Raw genomic sequence first — 19,693 nt, 5'->3', positions numbered from 1 at the left:
CCCTAAAGCAGTTTAAGGTCTAGCTGGATAAATTTTTCCTAGTCCTTAAGCTGGATACTTTGTACATGGTTGCTGCAGGATTTGGTATCCTGTGGATGCCTCTGTGTAAAAGCTTGCATGGCCTGGGCGTATTTCCTTTTCTGAAGACAGTCATTGCCTTTGTGCTCCTCTTCCAAAACCCGGCCAGGGTTTATGCAGACCAACTGATCTGCTCCTTCCCAATGTTCCCAAGTCTTGGGTACATTTGGGTTTCGGTGCTCTTTCAAATTTATTGGAAAAATGGATGGCTTTCCGTCCTCTGCTTTGAAGCTCTTATTACCCGCCTATAATCCAATTTCTCTTTCCACTTCAATGGCCTTCTTACAAAGCTCTTGGCCATTTATTGTAGTTGATCTTTTCAAAGACAACTGATGGCTGAGTGATAGGATACACTGATGAAGTCCAAATCTTTGACTGCATCACACATTGCTTCAAGGCTGTGTCGAGTCTCCTTCTTTGCCACCTCTTTTTCTTTACTGTATTTCCTTTTTGTTCTCTGGAAGATTTTCTCTCACTGGTTCCCACTTGGACCACTTTTTGAGAGGAGGAAGGCGGTGTCAGTGTTGCGGCCTCTTCCTCCTCATTCACATTGCCTAATCTATTTTAAGAACACTGAGAGCTGTCATGATTTGAATATTTTGCTGTTCTTGCCCAGATCAGATGGTTTACTGTGCATTTGCTTTATCAGTTCTCTATAGGTAAGAATCACTAAACAATGGCCTTTGTCCTAGAGGTGCTCTCCAAATATTAGTAGAGATTAGGCATATTGAAAGGTTCAATTTCTTCTCTGCCTCCAGCTTTCATAAACCCTTTCTGAGCTAGGGGGATTATCTGCTTCATGTTTTAAGCTCTCTATAGGTTCACTTGGATTCTTCGAGCCAGTTAAGATTTCAGGTACAGTTTTTTTTGTTTTTGTTTTTTTTTTGCAAATTTATTCCTTGCATCAGTCAGGCTTTTAGACAAAAATGTATAGCCTTCCTTGTAAGTCACCTTCAGGTATTCTCCTTTCTTGCCACAGACCAGTGATTCTCATCTGGGGGTGATTTTTTGCCCTCCAGGGGGCATCTGGCAATGTATGCAGATTATCTTTTTTTTCCTTTTATTGTGATAAACATAAAATTCACCATTTTAAACCATTTTAAAGTACACACACAATTCAGTGGTATTTAGTACATTCATAATGTTGTGCAACCAGCACCACCACTATCCAGTTTCAGAACATTTTTATCTCCCCAAAAGGAAACCCCATGATTAAGCAGCCACTCCCAATTACCCTCTTCTCCAATCCCCTGGCAACTACTCATCTGCTGTCTCTGTGGATGTGCCTACTCTGAATATTTCATGTAAGTGTAGATAAACCTCATGAATGCTGTTAAATATTTCACGCTAAAAAAGACAGCCCTCACCACAACAATTACCCAGTTCGAAAAGTCCTCTGCTGAGGTTGAGAAACCTCTGCATATGCCGCAAAATGATTACTACAGCATAAATGATTTAGCGGATATCACTTGATAGAGTCTGAGCAGCATCTGAATGAATCATCAGTGTTATCAACCCCCAGGACCTTAATACCCTTTCAGTCCAATCCATTTTCTAGAAGCTAGTAGAACTCTGGCCCCTTCTCTTGCCTCCTCTGTTGATTAGTTGATTGCCTCTTGAGGACACCCTGACTCACCTTTGATTTAAAGCACAGATCATCATGTTTGCTTTCCTTTTAATAGGCAGCTAGTACTAATCTCAGAAATTCCTCTTGCATAACAGGAGTTAGCTACTGTCATAGGATTTTTTTTTTTAATGGAAGTACAGTTGATGTACACTATTATATAAACTAAAGGTGTACAATACAGTGATTCACAATTTTTAAAGGGTATACTCATTTATAATTTTAACATATTGGCTACAGTCCTTGTGTCATATCATATATCCTTGCAGCTTATTTTATACATACTAGTTTGTACCTCTTAATCCCCTATGCTTAGCTTGCTCCTCCCCACTTATAACTACTAACTTGTTTTCTATATCTGAGTCTGTTTCTTTCTTGTTATAGTCACTAGTTGGTTGTATTTTTTAGACTCCCCATATAAGTGATATCTTACAGCATTTGTCTTTCTCTGATTTATTCGACTTAACATCAATACCCTCCAAATCCATCCATGTCATTGCAAATGGCAAAATTTCATTCTTTTTTATGGCTGAGTAGTATTCCACTGTGTATGTCTATATATGTGTGTTTATGTCACATCTTCCCTTATCTACTCGTCTGCTGATGGGCACCTTAGGTTGCTTCCACATCTTCTGCCAGAGGATAACTTTCTGAATAACGATATTTGTACCTACTAAGCATTTAACACCAATTAGAAAATGGGCTAAACATACTACACATATCACATTTAACTCTCACAATAATCTTACGCACTTGACATTGTTCTTATCTTTTTTTAGAGAAGAGCCTTGGAATTGCAAAATAACTTGCCCAAAGTTATGTGATCAGTTAAGTAACAAAGTGAGCCTTCAAAATTAGGCTAATTCTCAGCCTCAGTTTTTCACAGCAATGCTACACACTTTGAATACTTATCACATTTGACTAAATATCACAATTAGTAAACCCCACATAGGCTTAAAACATAGGTCTACTGAGGGAAATCCCACTAAAAAAATTTCCATTACTCATTCTTGGAGTAATCACTCAAGAAAGTACTACGCTTGTTATCAGTTGGTTCCTCACATCAAGTAGGTATTCACACTAAGTGCCTATAATAGTAGATAATAAAAAATGATAAAAATCAGAAGACAAACAAAACCTAAAGAATGTCAAAGGGAGGGTTTCTTTCCTGGAAGAATCCTCACTCCAAGACAATATTATTCACAGCTGAAACTGTCTTCCCCTCACTCAGACCACCATGAAGGAACCATGTTTCATTGCAGTCTTACAAAAAGCTCCAAAAATTCCATTAAATAAATACAACTCTGCAAGTACCTCAGTGCCTTTTTATCATGTGAACACTCAAATTTAGTACTTTTCACCATGTAAGTATCTCAGTCATCTCAGCAGAAATTTCAAACCTAAGAAAAGGCCATACTAGTATTCCCCCAGAAAACTACACTCCCCTAGGTTATACGGGTGATTCGCCCTCTTAGCAAAGGACTACACGGAAAATGAAAGAACAAGCCAGGTTCCATTATCAATAGAAAAGTATCTTTGCACATTGTCTTATACTAGCATCATTGACAACACAAGAATTCAGAAATTATAATGAAAAAGCTGCAACTATAAAGATCAAAGAAAAGTTTTACAAGACTAGCCCTGAACTGATAACAAAGGTAAGATCTGAACTTTGTTCCGAACACTTTATTAGGCCATATACTGCCATATTTAGGTCAAGAGGGCTATTAAAGCTACTAATGTTACACAATGTAATAGTTTCAGTAGAAACTTTTTAGTAAGCCAGGAGAATGAGTAGTGTCAAAGGGGAAAAAAAGACCTTTCTTTTGCTGTTTGCCAGACTGCTTTTATAATAAAGTGAAGCATTAATTTTTTTTCCCATACTAAACTTCCCAAATTTTTCCGTATTGCTTAAAGCATTAAAAGCTCTTCCTTTAAGATTTCATTAACGTTAATGATTTCCACAAAACTGTCATTTTCCTGAACTATAACATTTAAACTAAAAAACAAAAAAAACCAACAGCAAAGTATCTTATTTGGGTTATCTATACAACAGAATTTATCATGACCAATGGTCCATGCTGAGGGATTTCATCACACATTGCTAATGATATGACTGATAGCCTCCTAACTCCTCTTTACCTTTTGCTCTTGTCTGTTATTTCAAATTCAGTTGATGTTGAAACTCTAGTACTTACTTCTTCATTTTGAGGGGTTGGAGGAGGTCTTTCTAAATCCAGAAAATCTAGTGGTCTTTCACTTAGCGTAAGCACACGAGGTGGTGTTTTTAGTGCCAAAGGTTTAAAGGGAGTTGACTGTATAAGGTCAAGATCTGCTGGTCTTGAAAATGGAATGTCTTCATTATTTCCTGGGAGTAAAAAAAAAAAAAAATAAAAAGGAAAGAAGGGAGGTTTTTATAAGATACTGGTTTTAGTAAAATGTATTTGCCACTATAAACCCATTAGGAATAATTCGCTAAAATTAAAAAGGCTAACAATACCAAGTATTGGCAGGGATGTGGAGCAACAAACTCTTACATGTCACTGATGGACCATAACAGGGGACAACCAACTTCTAAAATAGTCTGACAGCTTTCCATAAAGTTAAACATCATAACTTTTAATGATATAGCAATTCCACTCCTAAGCGATATGGAAACACATCTTTACAAAGACATGAGAAAATCAACAGCAGCTTTATTCCTAACAGCACCAAAAAGGAAACAACTCAAATGTCCATAAATAGGTGAATGTAGAAACAAACTGTCGTGTGTCCACACAGTGGAATATTAGAAATAATGAACTGATATAAGCAACAATATGGAAGAATCTCAAAAACCTAACACTAAACAAAAAGAAGGCAGACCCAAGAATACATATTCTATCATTTCATTCATATGAACTCTAGGAAAGACAATTTTGGTTTCTGGTTATAGAAAGGAGATTATGGTTGCCTGGAATTGAGGGGTAGGAACTGAATGAGATGGGGCACAAGGAAACCTTTTGGGGGGGGTAATTGAAAATGTTCTATATCTGGACTGTGGTAGAGGTTATAAAGGAACTGTCAAAACTCATCAGGCTGCGCACTTAAAAATGACACACAATGTGTATAAATTATACCTCAATAATTAGTTGAATTATTAAAAAATACTGTTTGAAATTTCAGACTATTATAATGAAGAAAATTTTTGAAGAAAATATAAAGCTGCACTTTCCAACTGCTATTCTAAATAATATTTGGAAAAACTATAAAGTTTTCATAAAATATATATAAACTAAAGATGTATCAGGTAACTGTACAAACAAATATGACATACCTGCTACGACAATTCTCTCTGGAACCTGCATGATCACACTAGCATTTGAAACTCCTTCTTGGAATCCTTGTTCCATGTCAGCATTTGGTGGTGCTACCTTTAATTTCTCCGGGACCCTCATTCGCTGACTAATACCTTCAGTGTATTCCATTTCATACTGAATTCGACTAATTTCCGCCATCTCTGCAGCAGTGGGAGAAGGAAACGCTGCCCCACTCACTCTGCAGGCAAAAATTTAAAGACAGAGGTGACTGAGTGTTAAAATGTCAGTCTTCTCCATGGAGTGAAAGTTAGAAGACAGTATCTTATAGGAAGAGCAAAAGGAGATTTCTTATTTGTAAGGACTGAACGCAAAGGAAAAGCAAGGCTGAAGAAAATGTTTTCCTCAATATAATGGCTTCGCACTTAGCTGAAACTCCACCTTGAGGACATTGCTTAGGAGCAAATACTTAAAATTATTATATAACCACGACACAAACGTGCACATATATACACTCTCTTCCTCTTTGCATAAGTAGACATGCATGCTGCTTAGAACAAAAAAAATGTCTAAAATGAAACTTAAATGGAAATTTCCTAATCAATTATTTGAAGGGAAGCTGCTAGGACTTTATAAAAATCAGAAATTAGAAATTGCTGTCATGCATGAAAAAAAATCTTTTAATGATAAAAACCAGATTCATAAGATAAATAATGCTAATTCTAAATTTACCAAAAAAAGAGATGCAACCCCTAAATTTCACAAAATACAAATCAAAACCTCCCTTAATGTATATCTGATGACTGAGATGAAACAAATATCCAATAGAGAATATGTATTAATATATCCTTAATGTATGCATTCATTTTGGGGGATCGAAAGTTTCACATTATTAATTTGTACTTAATATCATATATACTGGTATTTTTTTAAAAATGACATCCCTTCATGGAGAAAGACAGTACAAATGCACTGAGTAACCTTCTAAATTAAAGAAGGACCCATGCCCCAGGGAAATGCAGTAAAAAGGAAGTTGCCCCCAAACACAAAATGCTGATAAAAGTGTAAAAGAACATGATTAGCCAATGGCAATCAGCTTTAAAGCCACTATGTCTCAAGCCTATAATACCAGCTCAACTGAATAAAATGTCACTGACCTTCCTAGTGGTGTGTCATTGCTTGTTCTTTTACTCATTTTTAATACAGTAAATACACGTCTATAATAGCTACCAAAACACTGCTACCCTGTAGTTCAGTTTATTTTACACAACAATTCCCCTACAGATCTGAAATTTTTTGGAGGTGTACATAACAACACGGACACTGCTTTTCCAGCTGAAAAAAAGAAAGAATAAAAATCAGTATTTCAACAGTTCATTTCACATGAAAACTATGAATAAAAGCATCAACTTAAATTATTTCTGGATTTCAACCAAAACCAATTTTCAAATTCCTCCTAATAAGAGTAACTCTATGTTTCAAAAATATAAAGGCTATTTTAAGCAGAGTCACTGTTTTACAATTTTTGCAAAGAGGATAATGAAAAGCTAATCAAATGTATACACAAACGTAAAGTCCAATCAGACAAAAACATTTTATAATAAAACCCCTCTAATCATTATATTCTTCTTTTTTTTTTTTAGGGCTGCACCGGTGGCATGTGGAGGTTCCCAGGCTAGGGGTCAAATTGGAACTGTAGCTACCGCCCTACACCACAGCCACAGCAACGCCAGATCCTTAACCCACTGAGTGAGGCCAGGGATCGAACCCACGTCCTTGGGGATGCTAGTCGGGTTCCTTAACCACTAAGCCATGACGGGGACTCTCAAAAAATCCTTTTCTTCTTTAGACCAAGTACAAATGAAGAAATCATGAAGATAATGTAAAGGGCAGAAGTAAATGTACTTGAAGTGAATGCCTAAAATTTGATGTAGAAGTGTTGGTTTCTTTAAAAGGAAATAGCTTTGAAAACCAAACTACACCAAATTTTCAGAAAAAGATATATATAAATCAAGGTCAATAAAAGCCACAGCTGGTCTGTTTCTTACACTCCATGTCAGAGAGGTAAACTCCACCTCACTGACATGCTTTGGAGAGTTCTTAGAGGTAACTTAAGGTGCTAAGCCCTGACAGCTGGTTAATTATGACTGTCAACTTGCATCTTTTATTCTTTACCAAAATGTGTGAATTTTAAGTATTTGGCATGCAGATAGTTTAAAGACTAAGAAAATAGAGCCCAAAGAGAAAATGTTTACTCACAAATGTGTACCAACTACTGCTTGCTATTTGGCATTATCTGCTTCTATGCTTCATAGTAAATCCTTTAACTTGCTTCAATAAGCATGTGCTGGATTTAGAGCCACTTCTGTCCCTGGGGAGTAAAAACAGAAGCTAACTGAGATAATAAACTAGATAATATTAACATTAGGAATTCACTGCTGGGAATCCTCCAAATGATTTAAGTCACTAAAGATGAACAACCTTACATTAAGAAACCAATAAAATAAATAAGGAAAAATAAATAAACTTACCACTAATTTTAGTCCCAGAGAGAGGGCCTTAGAACCATTCATTAGTTAATGCAAAATAAAATAAAAGACTATCATCATTTCTGATCTGAATTTAGAAAAACGTAGCTGATGGAAAATATGTTTAAAAGAATCTTAATACTTAAGTGTTATTATATAAATGTATATTAAACAGGAACAAATGCATTGGCTATATTTTTATTCAGCATTTAATTTCAGTATTTAATTTGAACCAGCAATAAATGCACATGGTACAAAGTACATGAGAACTTACAGAGAAAATTAAGTGTCCCACCAGATCCCATCCTATAACACCCCAGTTCCCCCAAACAACCTCTCTTATCAATTTCTGTGTATTTTACTTTATTTTATTTTGCTTTTTAGGGCACAGGGAAGTTCCTCAGGCTAAGGGGTGAATCCCTGACCTATGCCACAGCAAGGCAGTATCTGAGCTTTATCTGTGACCTACACCACACGTCACAGCAACGACGGATCCTTATCCCATTGGGTGAGGCCAGGGATGGACACTAGTCAAGTTCGTTATCATTGAGCCACAATGGGAACTCCCTGTGCATCATTTTAAATGAGATACTCTTCTTATACTCGTGTGTATGTATGTGAAGCTCAGTAAAAGCTTACAGTTAGAAATAACACTGAAAAGTTATATCTCAAATGGTGTAGAGCCTTGGGACATTATACATTGAAATTTTACAATAATAAACAAGGGATGCAAACTGCTAGAACAATACTATCTCCCTGAAATGTGCCACTATCCATACCTCATTTATCACATTTCAGCCTTCCACTAGCACATCCATGGGTCTTAACATTTCATTCTATAGCAACATCTTCTCTCACAAGCCTCTCATTCTATAGCAACATCTTCTCTCACAAGCCTCTCTGAATGTGTAAAGCATCACAGATTTAGATCACAAAGGTGAACACTGAAAAAACTTCTGGAAAAAGCCAAGTTCTCCTGTAGCCAATCTAAGCTACTTAAAAAGTAAATGGAGCTTTTCTACCAAGATTTAATATTGTCCCCAATTACTGGCTTTTCCACTTAAGGAAAACAGATCAAAATCTAATTTTTGTCCCTCATTAGACTGTGATATTTTTGGTAATATCTTTTGACAATAAAGAAAGATTTCCCACTTGGAGCTAAAATAATAATTCTAGTTTTGCCACTTAGAATCTACCAGGCAACCAGTACATGAGTCTCTGTGATACAACTAAGAAGACAAAAACCCCTTTCAGAATCATAGATGATCTCATATCTCTACTTTTTTTTAAGCCCAGGGGTTCCCAACCATTGGTAACTTAATTACCAAAATTTTTTTTTTTTCAGTATTCAAACAGTACAGTACTCTAAGTTACACTTAATCTTTCCTTTAACTCAACTTTAAAATCTTTAAATACTTTAAAAGTAAATTGTGTATTATTATCTTAAACCATGGACTTAATGTGTACATTTATAAAGACACGTAACAAAAACATGACTCATATAAAAACTCTCAACTGTAAACTACCTCGTTACATCCTACTTGTGGAAAGTGTCCCAATTTGGTGACACAATGATTCAAGCTTGACTTTTTCATTTTCTACATTAGAAGACTGGGATCCGAAGAAATAGTCCAGGAAGTCACAGAAGCAACTTGGATCAAACTGATTGTGGTTGCAAAGATTTACATAATTCCCCAAACACTAAAAAAATGTCAGGTTGTTGATCACGTAATTGTGTGGACCTGGTTCAGGGCTTTTATACAGCTCACCTTGTTTCAGTTCTCTTTTCAAGACACTATACTTAATAAATGGGTATATTAGAAAATAATGGTGTAGTAATCCGGGATTAATTTTAATTTTTAAAGAAAAGTCACTGCAGGGTTTCCCTTGTGGCTCAGCGGTAACAAACCCATGAGGATGCGGGTTCGATCCCTGGCCCCACTGAGTGGGTTAAGGATCTGGTGTTGCGGTGAGCTACAGTGTAGGTCACCGACTCGATTCAGATCCCACGTTGCTGCGGCTCTGGTGTAGGTGCGCAGCTGCAGCACCCATACGACCCCTACCCTGGGAACTTCCACATGCCGCAGGTGTGGCCATAAAAAGGAAAAAAAAAAAAAAAAAAAAGTCACTGAAAACTTAGAAAACACAAATCAACAAATTTTAAAATAAGGTTATCAGTCCACAGAAAACAAGTTTCAACACAAGAAGGGAGGACAGGAACAGCTAACTTTTAATCGTAAAATGAGGCAGCCCTATCAGACAGGAAGGGATAGACAACACAATTTCCTTTTGGAAAAAAATAGCAAAACCAATTCACAAGTGCTTGAAACCAAAAAGAGGGCGGGTCCCACAAATAATTTAATTACATAGGAAGAGACTGCCAAGCACAACTAAATCATTTTGATCCTTTCCCCGTCCAGTTCCTAGGGAGTTCTCCTTTGGGATCGTATTAGCAATGAAACTGACACGGAAAGAAACGTTTTTCATCTAGAGGATACATTTAAGATTCCTCAATTAAAGTCTCTCAGTGGGGTGAGAGGCCTGTATACAACTGGTTCTGTACTTGAGAACAGGAGACCCAAAGCTTTTCTTATCTTCTGTAACTAAGAGGTCACCACCTTTGAAAGGGTTCTCTCCCTGGAGTAGGCCCCTGGCTCTTAGGTTGTGGGATGGCAGCCGGAGGTTTTTCTTCCACCAAAGAAAGGGGACTCCTGCAGACGGAGGACCGGCGGTACGGGAATCTGAGCTTTCCTCCAGCTTCTCTGCTGGGAGGAAATGCTAGGAGCATCTCCCGCCAGGCAGCCACACCTGCGGGCAAGGATGCTTACACACCGGCCCCCACCAGGGGCCTCCCGCGGGTGCCTGCGCTTCCAACAAAGCCTTTCATCTCCAACACTTTATCTTCTACGAAGGAAAAACGAAAACCAAAAACTACTTTTAAAGACGGCAGACGTCGGGTTCAAGGTCATACTGAAAGGTACCAGGGCCTTGGCTGGGAAGAATAAGGAAAAATGACCGGCTAAACATCACGTTAAGTTCTCAGGACGCCCTTAGGGTGTCCCAACCCCCAAACTATTTTCTAGCCGGAAAAGTCTACATTTATAGACAAAACGAGACACCCAAAAACGTTTGCAGGAGAGCGCACTGCTCTCCCTTGCCTTTCTCAGGCACCGAAGGGGCGGCAACGCCCTGAGGAGGAGGAAAGGCCAAAGTTCAAGGTCGGGACTCCACCCAGGACGACACCGCGAACCGACCTGGGGTACAGCGAGTCCCTCCATCGGCCAGAGGGTCAAGGCCACCGCGCTAGGCCTGGCGGCGGCTAGGACCCCAGGCCCGGGGTAGGGAGGACGTCAGAACTCACCCCTGGGCCCGCTGGAGGGTCCCCGGCGTGGGCCGCCGCCCGCCGGCTCCCAGGGCACTCGGGTGGGCGCTCTCAGAGGCCGTTGGCCGAGCGCACTGAGGCGCCCGGGCAAACCACCGGCCGGAGAGGCCCGCAGCGGGCGGGGAGAGACGCGAGAACGTCCGGGACTGGCCCCTTCCAGGAGCCGTAGCTGAGACAGGTTCGTGGTCATGTGACGCAGGGAAGGGCGGACGTAAAGTTCCCGCGTAGGAGCGCGGGGCAGTGCGACGGCGCTCCGGCGACATCTTTGTTGTGGGCAAAGTGTGCCAACCGCGAGTAGCAGGTGTTCTCTCAGGCTTACATTTGTGAGCGTACGGAATCTTTAAGAATCTCGTGTTTACAAGGTAAAACTTCAGTAGCTCGTTAAATAACTAGTTTTCAGGATTGTTTGTATCAAAATGAGGACTGGTCTGAGGCCTAAGAATCTGCGTATTCCGCCAGTTCTGCAAGAGATTCTTAAACACTAAACTCCAATTTTGACGACTTTTCAGGCCCTCTGACTCTGTCTTCCCTTAACAGTGATCCTTGCCCTTACTGGCTTCATTGATACTTCAAGGTGAGATTCGCAGAAAATAAGTTAGGTTTCATAGTAGTTAGCAGCCTTATTTAGCTTCCAAGAACTGTCTGCCTATAACCACCTAACTATTGACTTTCGTGGAGGGCGGGGCGCGGTGGGGGTGGGAATCAGTACCTTGCTCATCAATATTGGGACAGAATGAAGCCAGCACAGAAAAGTTTGTATGCTTCGATTTTAACAAACAGACAAACAAAGACGTGTAAGTATGTACTTCTCTAGAGTCTAAAGATATTCCAGAGATGTTAGCATTCTTTAAAATAATTTGGGAGGTCCTCCGAGAATTTTTCATTCTTGGGCCCCTTCTTCACAGTGGGCCCAAGAACAAAATTCTTAGTTTCGTTATTAACGTTAATAAATACGATTTATTCTTTTTTGTTTGTTTGTCTTTTTGCCATTTCTTGGGCCGCTCCCGAGGCATATGGAGGTTCCCAGGCTAGGGGTCGAATCGGAGCTGCAGCCGCCAGCCTACGCCAGAGCCACAGCAACGCAGGATCCGAGCTGTGTCTGCAACCTACACCACAGCTCACGGCAATACCAGATCCTTAACCCACTGAGCGAGGCCAGGGATCGAACTTGAAACCTCGTGGTCCCTAGTCGGGTTCGTTAACCACTGAGCCACGACGGGAACTCCAATACGATTTATTCTTATCCTTTAAGAATAAATTGATTTTAGGAATGATCAGTCATTCCAAGTTCACCTTCTGGGGGAATTTAGAGACCAAGCTGGATAAGCCATCTATGACCAAAACCTTTAGAAGTGAGAGTTTTCCTGCTCATGTAGTATCTTTCCATTTATTAATTACTTTCAGTTTGCTTTTTATTCCTGTGCTTCCCCAGGGAAGTTGAAATAACGTTCAAATGAAGATTGTGATCCAATTACCGAATCCAAAGTTTCCTCCCTTAATATTGATCACCCTTAATCTTCCTGCATCATTTGATTCTGTTAAATTAATCAAGAATGTAGTACATCAAAGCACCTGACACTGTCTGGTAGTACATTCTCAAATTTTATAAAAAGGCACTTTCTCTCCCTTGCTGGAAACTCTGCTCCCTTGATTTTGTGATAAAGCTTCACGATGGGCTTTTCCTTTTCTTCCATCATTAGTGTAGACATTCCTGTTTATGATTCAATCCACCCTTGACTCCTTTGCACCCATAGTTGCCTCAAATCTTTGGTGGAGAAAGGTGGTATTTAAATCTAAATATATCAACAGGATTGTCTCATCCTGTTGCACTAGTTCTGGCCGTTTCTTCCTAAGCATCCTGTTGGAGCTCTGATACCAACAGGGCTTCCAAACTTCAAAACTTCTCTCTCTTCCCAATCCAGATAAGTTCTGAATTTCCTTTTTCAGTTGATGGCAAGATTTTTTTTTTTTCTAGTTACAAGTTACAAAATTCTGAAGTCATCTTTCACAGCCTCCCAAGGCCCCCCGCCCCTTAAATTCTCCCACCTCTATGCCAACTGTCCACTTTCTCTCCCTTTTCTGCTCCCACTGGGAAATCACTACCCATAATCTGGGCTGTTACCCTTTTAACTGGCCTCCCCACTTCCAATATTTTTCTTTCTCTAATTCTAGATATTGGATCCACAAAGAACCTATTTTTGCAGTTTGTGACAAAGACATCCCAAATTTGAAGCCCCAAATACAAAAACAAATTGATAACTTACTTTTTTTTTAAACAAATTCAAAAGTCCATACAGCAGTACAATAATTTTTAAAAACACTTGAAATTGAAATAGCCTGGAAGGGCAGTAGATTAGATATTGGATCTTCCATGTTCCCGTTTATAGGAACAGTCTACTCTTAAGCTCACAGTCTTCAGTGGATCTCTGATACCAACCAATGAGGTACAAGTTCAACTTGGAGTTCATGGCCCTCACCTGCTGCTATGCCACCTTACTCACCACACGTGTGTGTATGATACTTATGCATATATTCCTTATATTCTTGACCATTCATGGGTCTCTGAGATTGTTTCATGCTTTCCTAACTACTTACCTGTATCTATGCTATTTCTGCCACCTAGAAAACCATCCTACTCTCTGATCACCTTCTACTTCTTGAAACCCTAACTGCCCTTAAAGGTCCACTTAAAATGTCCCATCTTTTATGATTTCCTGAGGGCTCCAACTTTTAAATCGCTATTTGTTGGCTCTTAGGGTACTTGTCAATAGTATCATTCTGTTCAATAGTATCATTATCTATATTTTTGCCCTGTTTTCCCCACCAGATTATAAATTCTGTGTTTGAGGCCAAGGTCTGCATCTCATGTCCACATCTTCATGGAGCTAATTATATTGAGCATGTCGTAGTTGTTGGGTATAATGTAAAGAGATCTTTTTCCTTGTTTGAGTGATAAATTGGAATTATAATTCCAGGAGTTCCCTCTGCCATGCAGAGGGTTAAGTTTCCGGCGTTGTCTCTGTGGTGGCACAGGTTCAGTCCCCAGCCCTGTACAGTGGGTGAGGGATCTGGTGTTCAGCAGCTGTAGTGTGACTCGCTGCAGCTTGGATTCAGATTGGATCCCTGGACTGGAAACTTCCTGATGCCTTGGATGTGGTCAGAAAAGTAAAGAAAAAAGAAAAGATAGTTCTAAAAAGGTTTTGAGCAATGTCCGCATATTTAGAAATACTGTACAGCCTCCAAAAACCTAGAGAAGGTCAAATTTATCTGAATGGTTAAATCGAGTCCACTCATTCAAAACCAGTTACTTCTCTTCCTGTGTTTGGTTGTCTCTTAACTTATAGTAGCCCAGCTGGGATTAGGTTGAGGTGAGCTGCATACTCTTAGCACTCCACAAGTGCCCCGTCAGTAGCTGCAAAGAATCCCTTAGAGACTGACCAAGATTTTTCTTTCTACACAGGCTTATAAGTAGGGAGAATGTGTTCAAACACAGCATTCATTCTTCTACTTGTCAGCCGTAAAAATAAGTTTATTAAGATGGATTAGTACATTTTTCAACTTAGTATGTTTTCAAGTTAGGTTTTTTTGGACCCAATTATGAGAATGCATCTAAATATTTATTTGAGCAATGATTTTCTTGGTTATCTTGGAATTATTACCCAGCATTGCTATTCGTCTTTTCCTTTGATTATATCTTTTTTGTCATTTAACGCAGCCTGAGAGTTTCTTACCTATGAGATTTTATATTTTGTATATTAAAGGCATTCAACTTAACCAAATCTTTGAAATTTATGAATATTTTTCCTTGAATGGGGAGTATTTGCATTATAAATGGGAAACTTTATTAAAATATATGACCCTGAATTTCTATAATCTCTGTTTTCCCATTGATTTGTAAAAACTCCTTAAATATTTCAGTAGCAAATTAGTAAAGATATCATTAGTCATTTCACAGGAAAAATAGAAATAAACAAGCATGGACTAAATATACTGATTAAAAAAGCCCTAGGAGGAGGGAGTGGGATGGACTGGGAGTTTGGGGTTAGTAGATGCACACTATAGCATTTAGATAAGCATTTAGATAAGATTGTGCTGTACAGCACAGGGAACTATATTTAATCACTTGTGATGGAGGATAATGTGAGAAAAAGAGTATGCGTGTGACTGGGTCACTTTACTGTACAGCAGAAATTGACAGAGCATTGTAAATCAACTATAATCAAAAAATTAAAAAAACAAAAGAAAGGAAAAAAAAAAAACCCAGGAGCTCCCATCATGGCTCAGCAATAATGAACCCAACTAGTATCCATAAGGACATGGGTTCAATCCCTGGCCTTGCCCAGTGGATTAAGGATCCGGCGTTGCCATGAGCTGCGGTGTAGGTCACAGACACAGCTTCAGATCTGAATTGCTGTGGCTGTGGCATAGGCCAGCAGCTGCAGCTCCCATTTGACCCCTAGCCTGGGAACTTCCATATGCCGAGGTTGCCACCCTAAAAAGCCAAAAAAAAAGAAAAGCCCAAATACTAATTTCCTTTCTTTTTTTTTTTTTTGGAAGTTTCCAGGCTAGGTGTCAAATCAGAGCTGTGGCTGCAACCTACACCACAGCTCCCAGCAACGCTGGATCCTTAACCCACTGTGCAAGGCCAGGGATTGAATCCGTGTCCTCAGGGATACTAGTCGGTTTGTTAACCACGGAGCCATGATGGGAACTCCTAAATACTAATTTAAAGTCGTAAATGTTCAGCCTCGTGGTAATAAGCAAAACGGAAATTAAAATAAGGTAAAATTGTAAAAGGACAGCAATACCCATTATTGGCAAAAACATAAGAGATGGGTATTTTAATTACAGTGTGTTGATGCCACTGGAAATTCTAGCGGTGTTCCTGGAGAGAGAGAGAGAGAGACAGACCTAAGATTGCAAGTTTTTGATTCTGCAGTCTTCCTCCTAATGATTTATCCGAAGGAAATAATTGGAAATGTAAAATGAAATGTGTGTAATATGTCCATAAATGTCCATAATTTCATTGACTTATGTAGTAAAGTACATGTAAAACTGCATGTAGCAAACAAAATGTTCATCAACTGATTGATTTATGTCGAAAATCCATATAAACAATGATTAGTTCTTATCTATTGATGCGAAAATATGTCCACAGGGGAGTAAGTAAAAAAAATTTACTTTCAAGACAGCATGCTTTTTATCCCATTTTGTTTACAAATATATTCATACGAAAAAAGTCTTAATTTTCTTGGGTGGGGGTGAGGCGTTAGGTCATACAGTTTTTATATTCTTCTTCATAACTTCTGTATTGTCTATTGCTTTTACAGTGAACATATATTATTTTTACAACCTCCCAAAATAAATTTGTCTACATTTTGAAAAAAAAAAGACCAGAAAGAATTTTTTCCATTTTATTCTTAGACAATACAATAAAATAATATTTAAGCTGTAATTACAGAGATATTAGTACATTACAATATTGTAATTTTGTCAAGATATAATAATATAAAATATTCAATATATTTTAAATATGTTTCATTTGGTTATAGAGTAAATATTAAATTAAGTTTAGTAGCAGTAAGTTACACTGGATGCATAGAAAAACCCTTGTAAGTTAAATTAGCAATAAAATTCAAATTTGGCATTATTGTAATAATTTTATAAATAAATTACTCGATAATGTTTATCTTGCAGAAAGACGTCTGAGAAATCCATTATTTTAGCACACTCTGAAATTCCAAAGTTGAAGCCTCACATTTAAAAGAAACAAGTTATTTACATTTTATCTACAAAGTTAAATCTTCATAACCTTACAAACTACTGATAGGTATCTTGAAAGCCATGCACATGTGCTATGTTTCAATGCTCAATTTTAGAAATACTTTAGATCGACTGAGAAACTATTAATATGGCTTCATTGGAATTTAAGGTTTTAGCTTCCTCAGATTTTAAACACTGATAAGAGGGCAAGAAAAGAGGGAGCCCCGGGAACAAGTAGAGGCCAGTCACTTGGCATCAGCACCAGTGGAGGGCTTTAGTAGTAGTACAATTAGATGACCTTAAGGTCATTCGCAATTTGGGACTGTAAAGAGAGGTATGGATGGATCAGCAGTGGCCAGCTAAACCTGGTAACTGTCTGTAGAATTGTTTCTCTGGTGTTTGCCTAGAGCACGTCTTAGTCGTCACAGTGCATCAGAAATCACCTGGAGGGCTCATTAGAACACAGATTTCTAGGGGACTTACCCCCAGAGTTTCTGATCCTATAAATCTAGGGTGAGCCCTAGAATTTGCATTTGTGACAAGTACCACCAGGGACCACATTTTGAGAACTACTGACCTACAGAGGTTTGTGGAGATCAGCTAGCCCTATGCCATTATGGCACAGATAGGACAGTCGGATATTTTTAGAGCAAAACGTCTTAATGTGAGATGCGTGTAAGTAATACCAAAATACGCTTCTTGGTTTCAATGTAAAAATGGCTTGGCAGCAGTCACATGGGCCATGAAGGATGCCAGCCCTGGTCACAGTCTGTGCTGTCCTCTGGAGTAACATCTTCACTTCCAGAACAACTAAAATTGAAGCAATAACCTGAATTGAAATAGCACCACCAGCTCCACCTCAGTGGATCAAGAAGCATCTTCAGAGCTTCATCTCTGGATACCTGGCCTCTTGAGATTCATCAGATACTGCTACCATCAAGTGTACATGGTTTTTCATGTTTTGTAGATTTTTATTTTCTTAACACTGTCCAGACCTTTGCTTCTGCCATACCTAGGAGAAGCTAGAAGTCCTGGGTTTTCCCTGGGTATAAATCTTATTTTTAAACCTTTATTAAGCCTGCTGAATTATAATGATGAAATACAAGAATAGCGACATGGGGGGAAAAAAGAGGAAAAAACAACTTAGATATGTGGGATTCCTAACAGAAACGGCAGGTTACCTTTTCTGGAATATTAGATCAGAAACAAATCTCTTTTTATCCCCTTAGTGCCTATAATTTAGCACAGTGCCTGGGGGCACAGCTTGGCTTAGAATAAAATCTTGTTAAATTGAATTGAGTAACCGTGGGAATGTATCAGCCTACTGAAGAGGAAATTTTAAGACCTACAACTGCCAAACTATACAATTTGTACATGGTTTGTAAGAATATGTAATATCAAAAACATGTTTGTATAAAGGAAGAATTAGAGAAGTAACAAGGGGAAAAAAAAAAATCTCTAGACACCCAGGTTAAGTGGAATATTTAGAGCAAAGGCAAAGTATTCTGAGCCTGATTAGCCAGCAAATGCCTCCAATTCTTTCATGGGTTACTGAACTACTATTTTATAAGGGCTGCACCAGCATTTATAGGGATGTCAATAAAGTGCACATCTAGCAAGTAGTATCTTGTCGTTTGTGTGGGTGTTATTAATTCACTAAGGGTAAAAATTGTATCACCTTTAAATATAAGCAAGCTCTATTGCTGCAGCGAAATGAATTCAATGGGCAAACCAAAGTATCGTTTAAAAAATGTAAACCAAAACCACATAGTATATCCAAGGCTCTTGTGATTTCATTCAGAGCAACCACCTTTAGGCCTTAATCTTGGGTGTGTTTGAAAACACACTAGAAAATCCAGGAACCTCAGTTCAGTTCTAGTTCCCTCTGGGCTTAGGTTACTCACCAGGTCTGAAAGTCCAGTTGATTCATGACATGCTAGTATTCCGCCTGACTCCACCCACTTCCCACCCATGGTTTAAAGTTTTAGGAAGGGGGTGGTCTGGCCACCTAAAACAGATTTAACCTCCTTGAGTCTCAAAGACCAGAATAGAAGGGGGCTGAATCTTGGGAATCCAGTGGACCAAATAGCTCTTAACTTGCAACATCAAACTTCATACCGTCACCGTTTACTTCAGTGCCTTGGATGCAAGTGGAATACGATTTTGATGCTATTCTGTGAAAAGTCCCACTTCCTTGGGTTAGAGAACTGTGACACTGCATGGGTTTAGAGACCAGCATCACAGAACTAACTGAAAAGAATGCTTCCTTGGGGGGAGACAAAGAGAAACTTGGTACTCAGTCATCGTAGCGCAATATTGTTCAGTGGGAGAAAAATACTTAAATGCATGTTCTGCATCATTACTTGGTTATTTAGGATGAAAAATAGCAGTTCCATTTCATTCTTATTTCTTCAGTGTCTCCTCTTCATGCACACCTGACAGCGACTTATTATCTTTTCTAACTCCCCAGCCTTCACGGTTGACGGAATAGGTTTCCTGAAATCAAACCAAACCAAACCAAACCAAAAGAACACAAAGAAAAATCTCATCAATTTATAGGTTACAAGGGACTACTTCCTGGGTTCCAATATTAGCGCATCTCAAATTTATTACACAGAGGTATATTTCTGGAAAGGTATGTATGTTGACATTATTTCATTTTAGTTGTATTTAAGGAAAAACATAGGCCTTGATGCAAACTTACAGAGCATCTTTTCTGTAATACTCTGTTACTCACATGTCTGTCAATACAGTGGATTGAGATGAACAGATCATTTAGTTTTATTCAGTAGTTGATAAATTCATATAGAAATATTAAATGTTTTTAGCGATGTCAAAAATCACATTTTTCAGTCTTTATTGGTACAGTAGGACAAACCATGGCTACTTGTTGGACTCTAGATCACTTGTAAATGGGGAGTGCCAAGCCAAACAGGGTTTTATTGGCATGGGGAGATTTTAAAAATATCAGTACGTCAACACACAGGGAATGAAAATCAAACATGGGAAAACTTTGAATAAT

At 38.6% G+C, this 19,693-nt stretch overlaps 2 protein-coding genes across 21 annotated transcripts in view; both read right to left on the bottom strand.

Moving 5' to 3' along the window:
* The window catches only part of MFF (mitochondrial fission factor), a 35,189-nt gene extending 20,028 nt beyond the window's left edge, over positions 1-15,161 (bottom strand). For 9 of the 19 annotated variants that reach the window (XM_084998117.1, XM_084998118.1, XM_084998120.1 and 6 more), the window contains exons 1-3: positions 10,888-15,161; positions 5,019-5,239; positions 3,901-4,070 (exon numbers count right to left, since the gene is read on the bottom strand). In XM_084998117.1, coding sequence (XP_084854243.1) covers positions 3,901-4,070; positions 5,019-5,239; positions 10,888-11,171 — 675 coding nt within the window. In that variant the 5' untranslated portion in view covers positions 11,172-15,161. 19 annotated transcript variants of the gene reach the window in all.
* Positions 15,162-16,308: 1,147 nt separating this feature from the next.
* Positions 16,309-19,693, bottom strand: part of COL4A3 (collagen type IV alpha 3 chain) — a 151,591-nt gene continuing 148,206 nt past the window's right edge. For both annotated transcript variants that reach the window (XM_021075272.2, XM_085001319.1), the window contains one exon: positions 16,309-19,167. In XM_021075272.2, the coding sequence (XP_020930931.2) occupies positions 19,083-19,167 (85 nt within the window). In that variant the 3' untranslated portion in view covers positions 16,309-19,082. The remainder of the gene's footprint in view (positions 19,168-19,693) is intronic.

This window comes from Sus scrofa, chromosome 15 (genome assembly GCF_054392235.1).
Source record: "Sus scrofa isolate SSC_HxYL_T2T_F1_AM1 chromosome 15, Sscrofa_HxYL_maternal_Yorkshire_Landrace_v2.0, whole genome shotgun sequence".
Lineage (NCBI taxonomy): Eukaryota > Metazoa > Chordata > Mammalia > Artiodactyla > Suidae > Sus > Sus scrofa.
The sequence above is the reverse complement of the archived record's forward strand: the minus strand, read 5'-3'. Positions and strand labels throughout refer to the sequence as shown.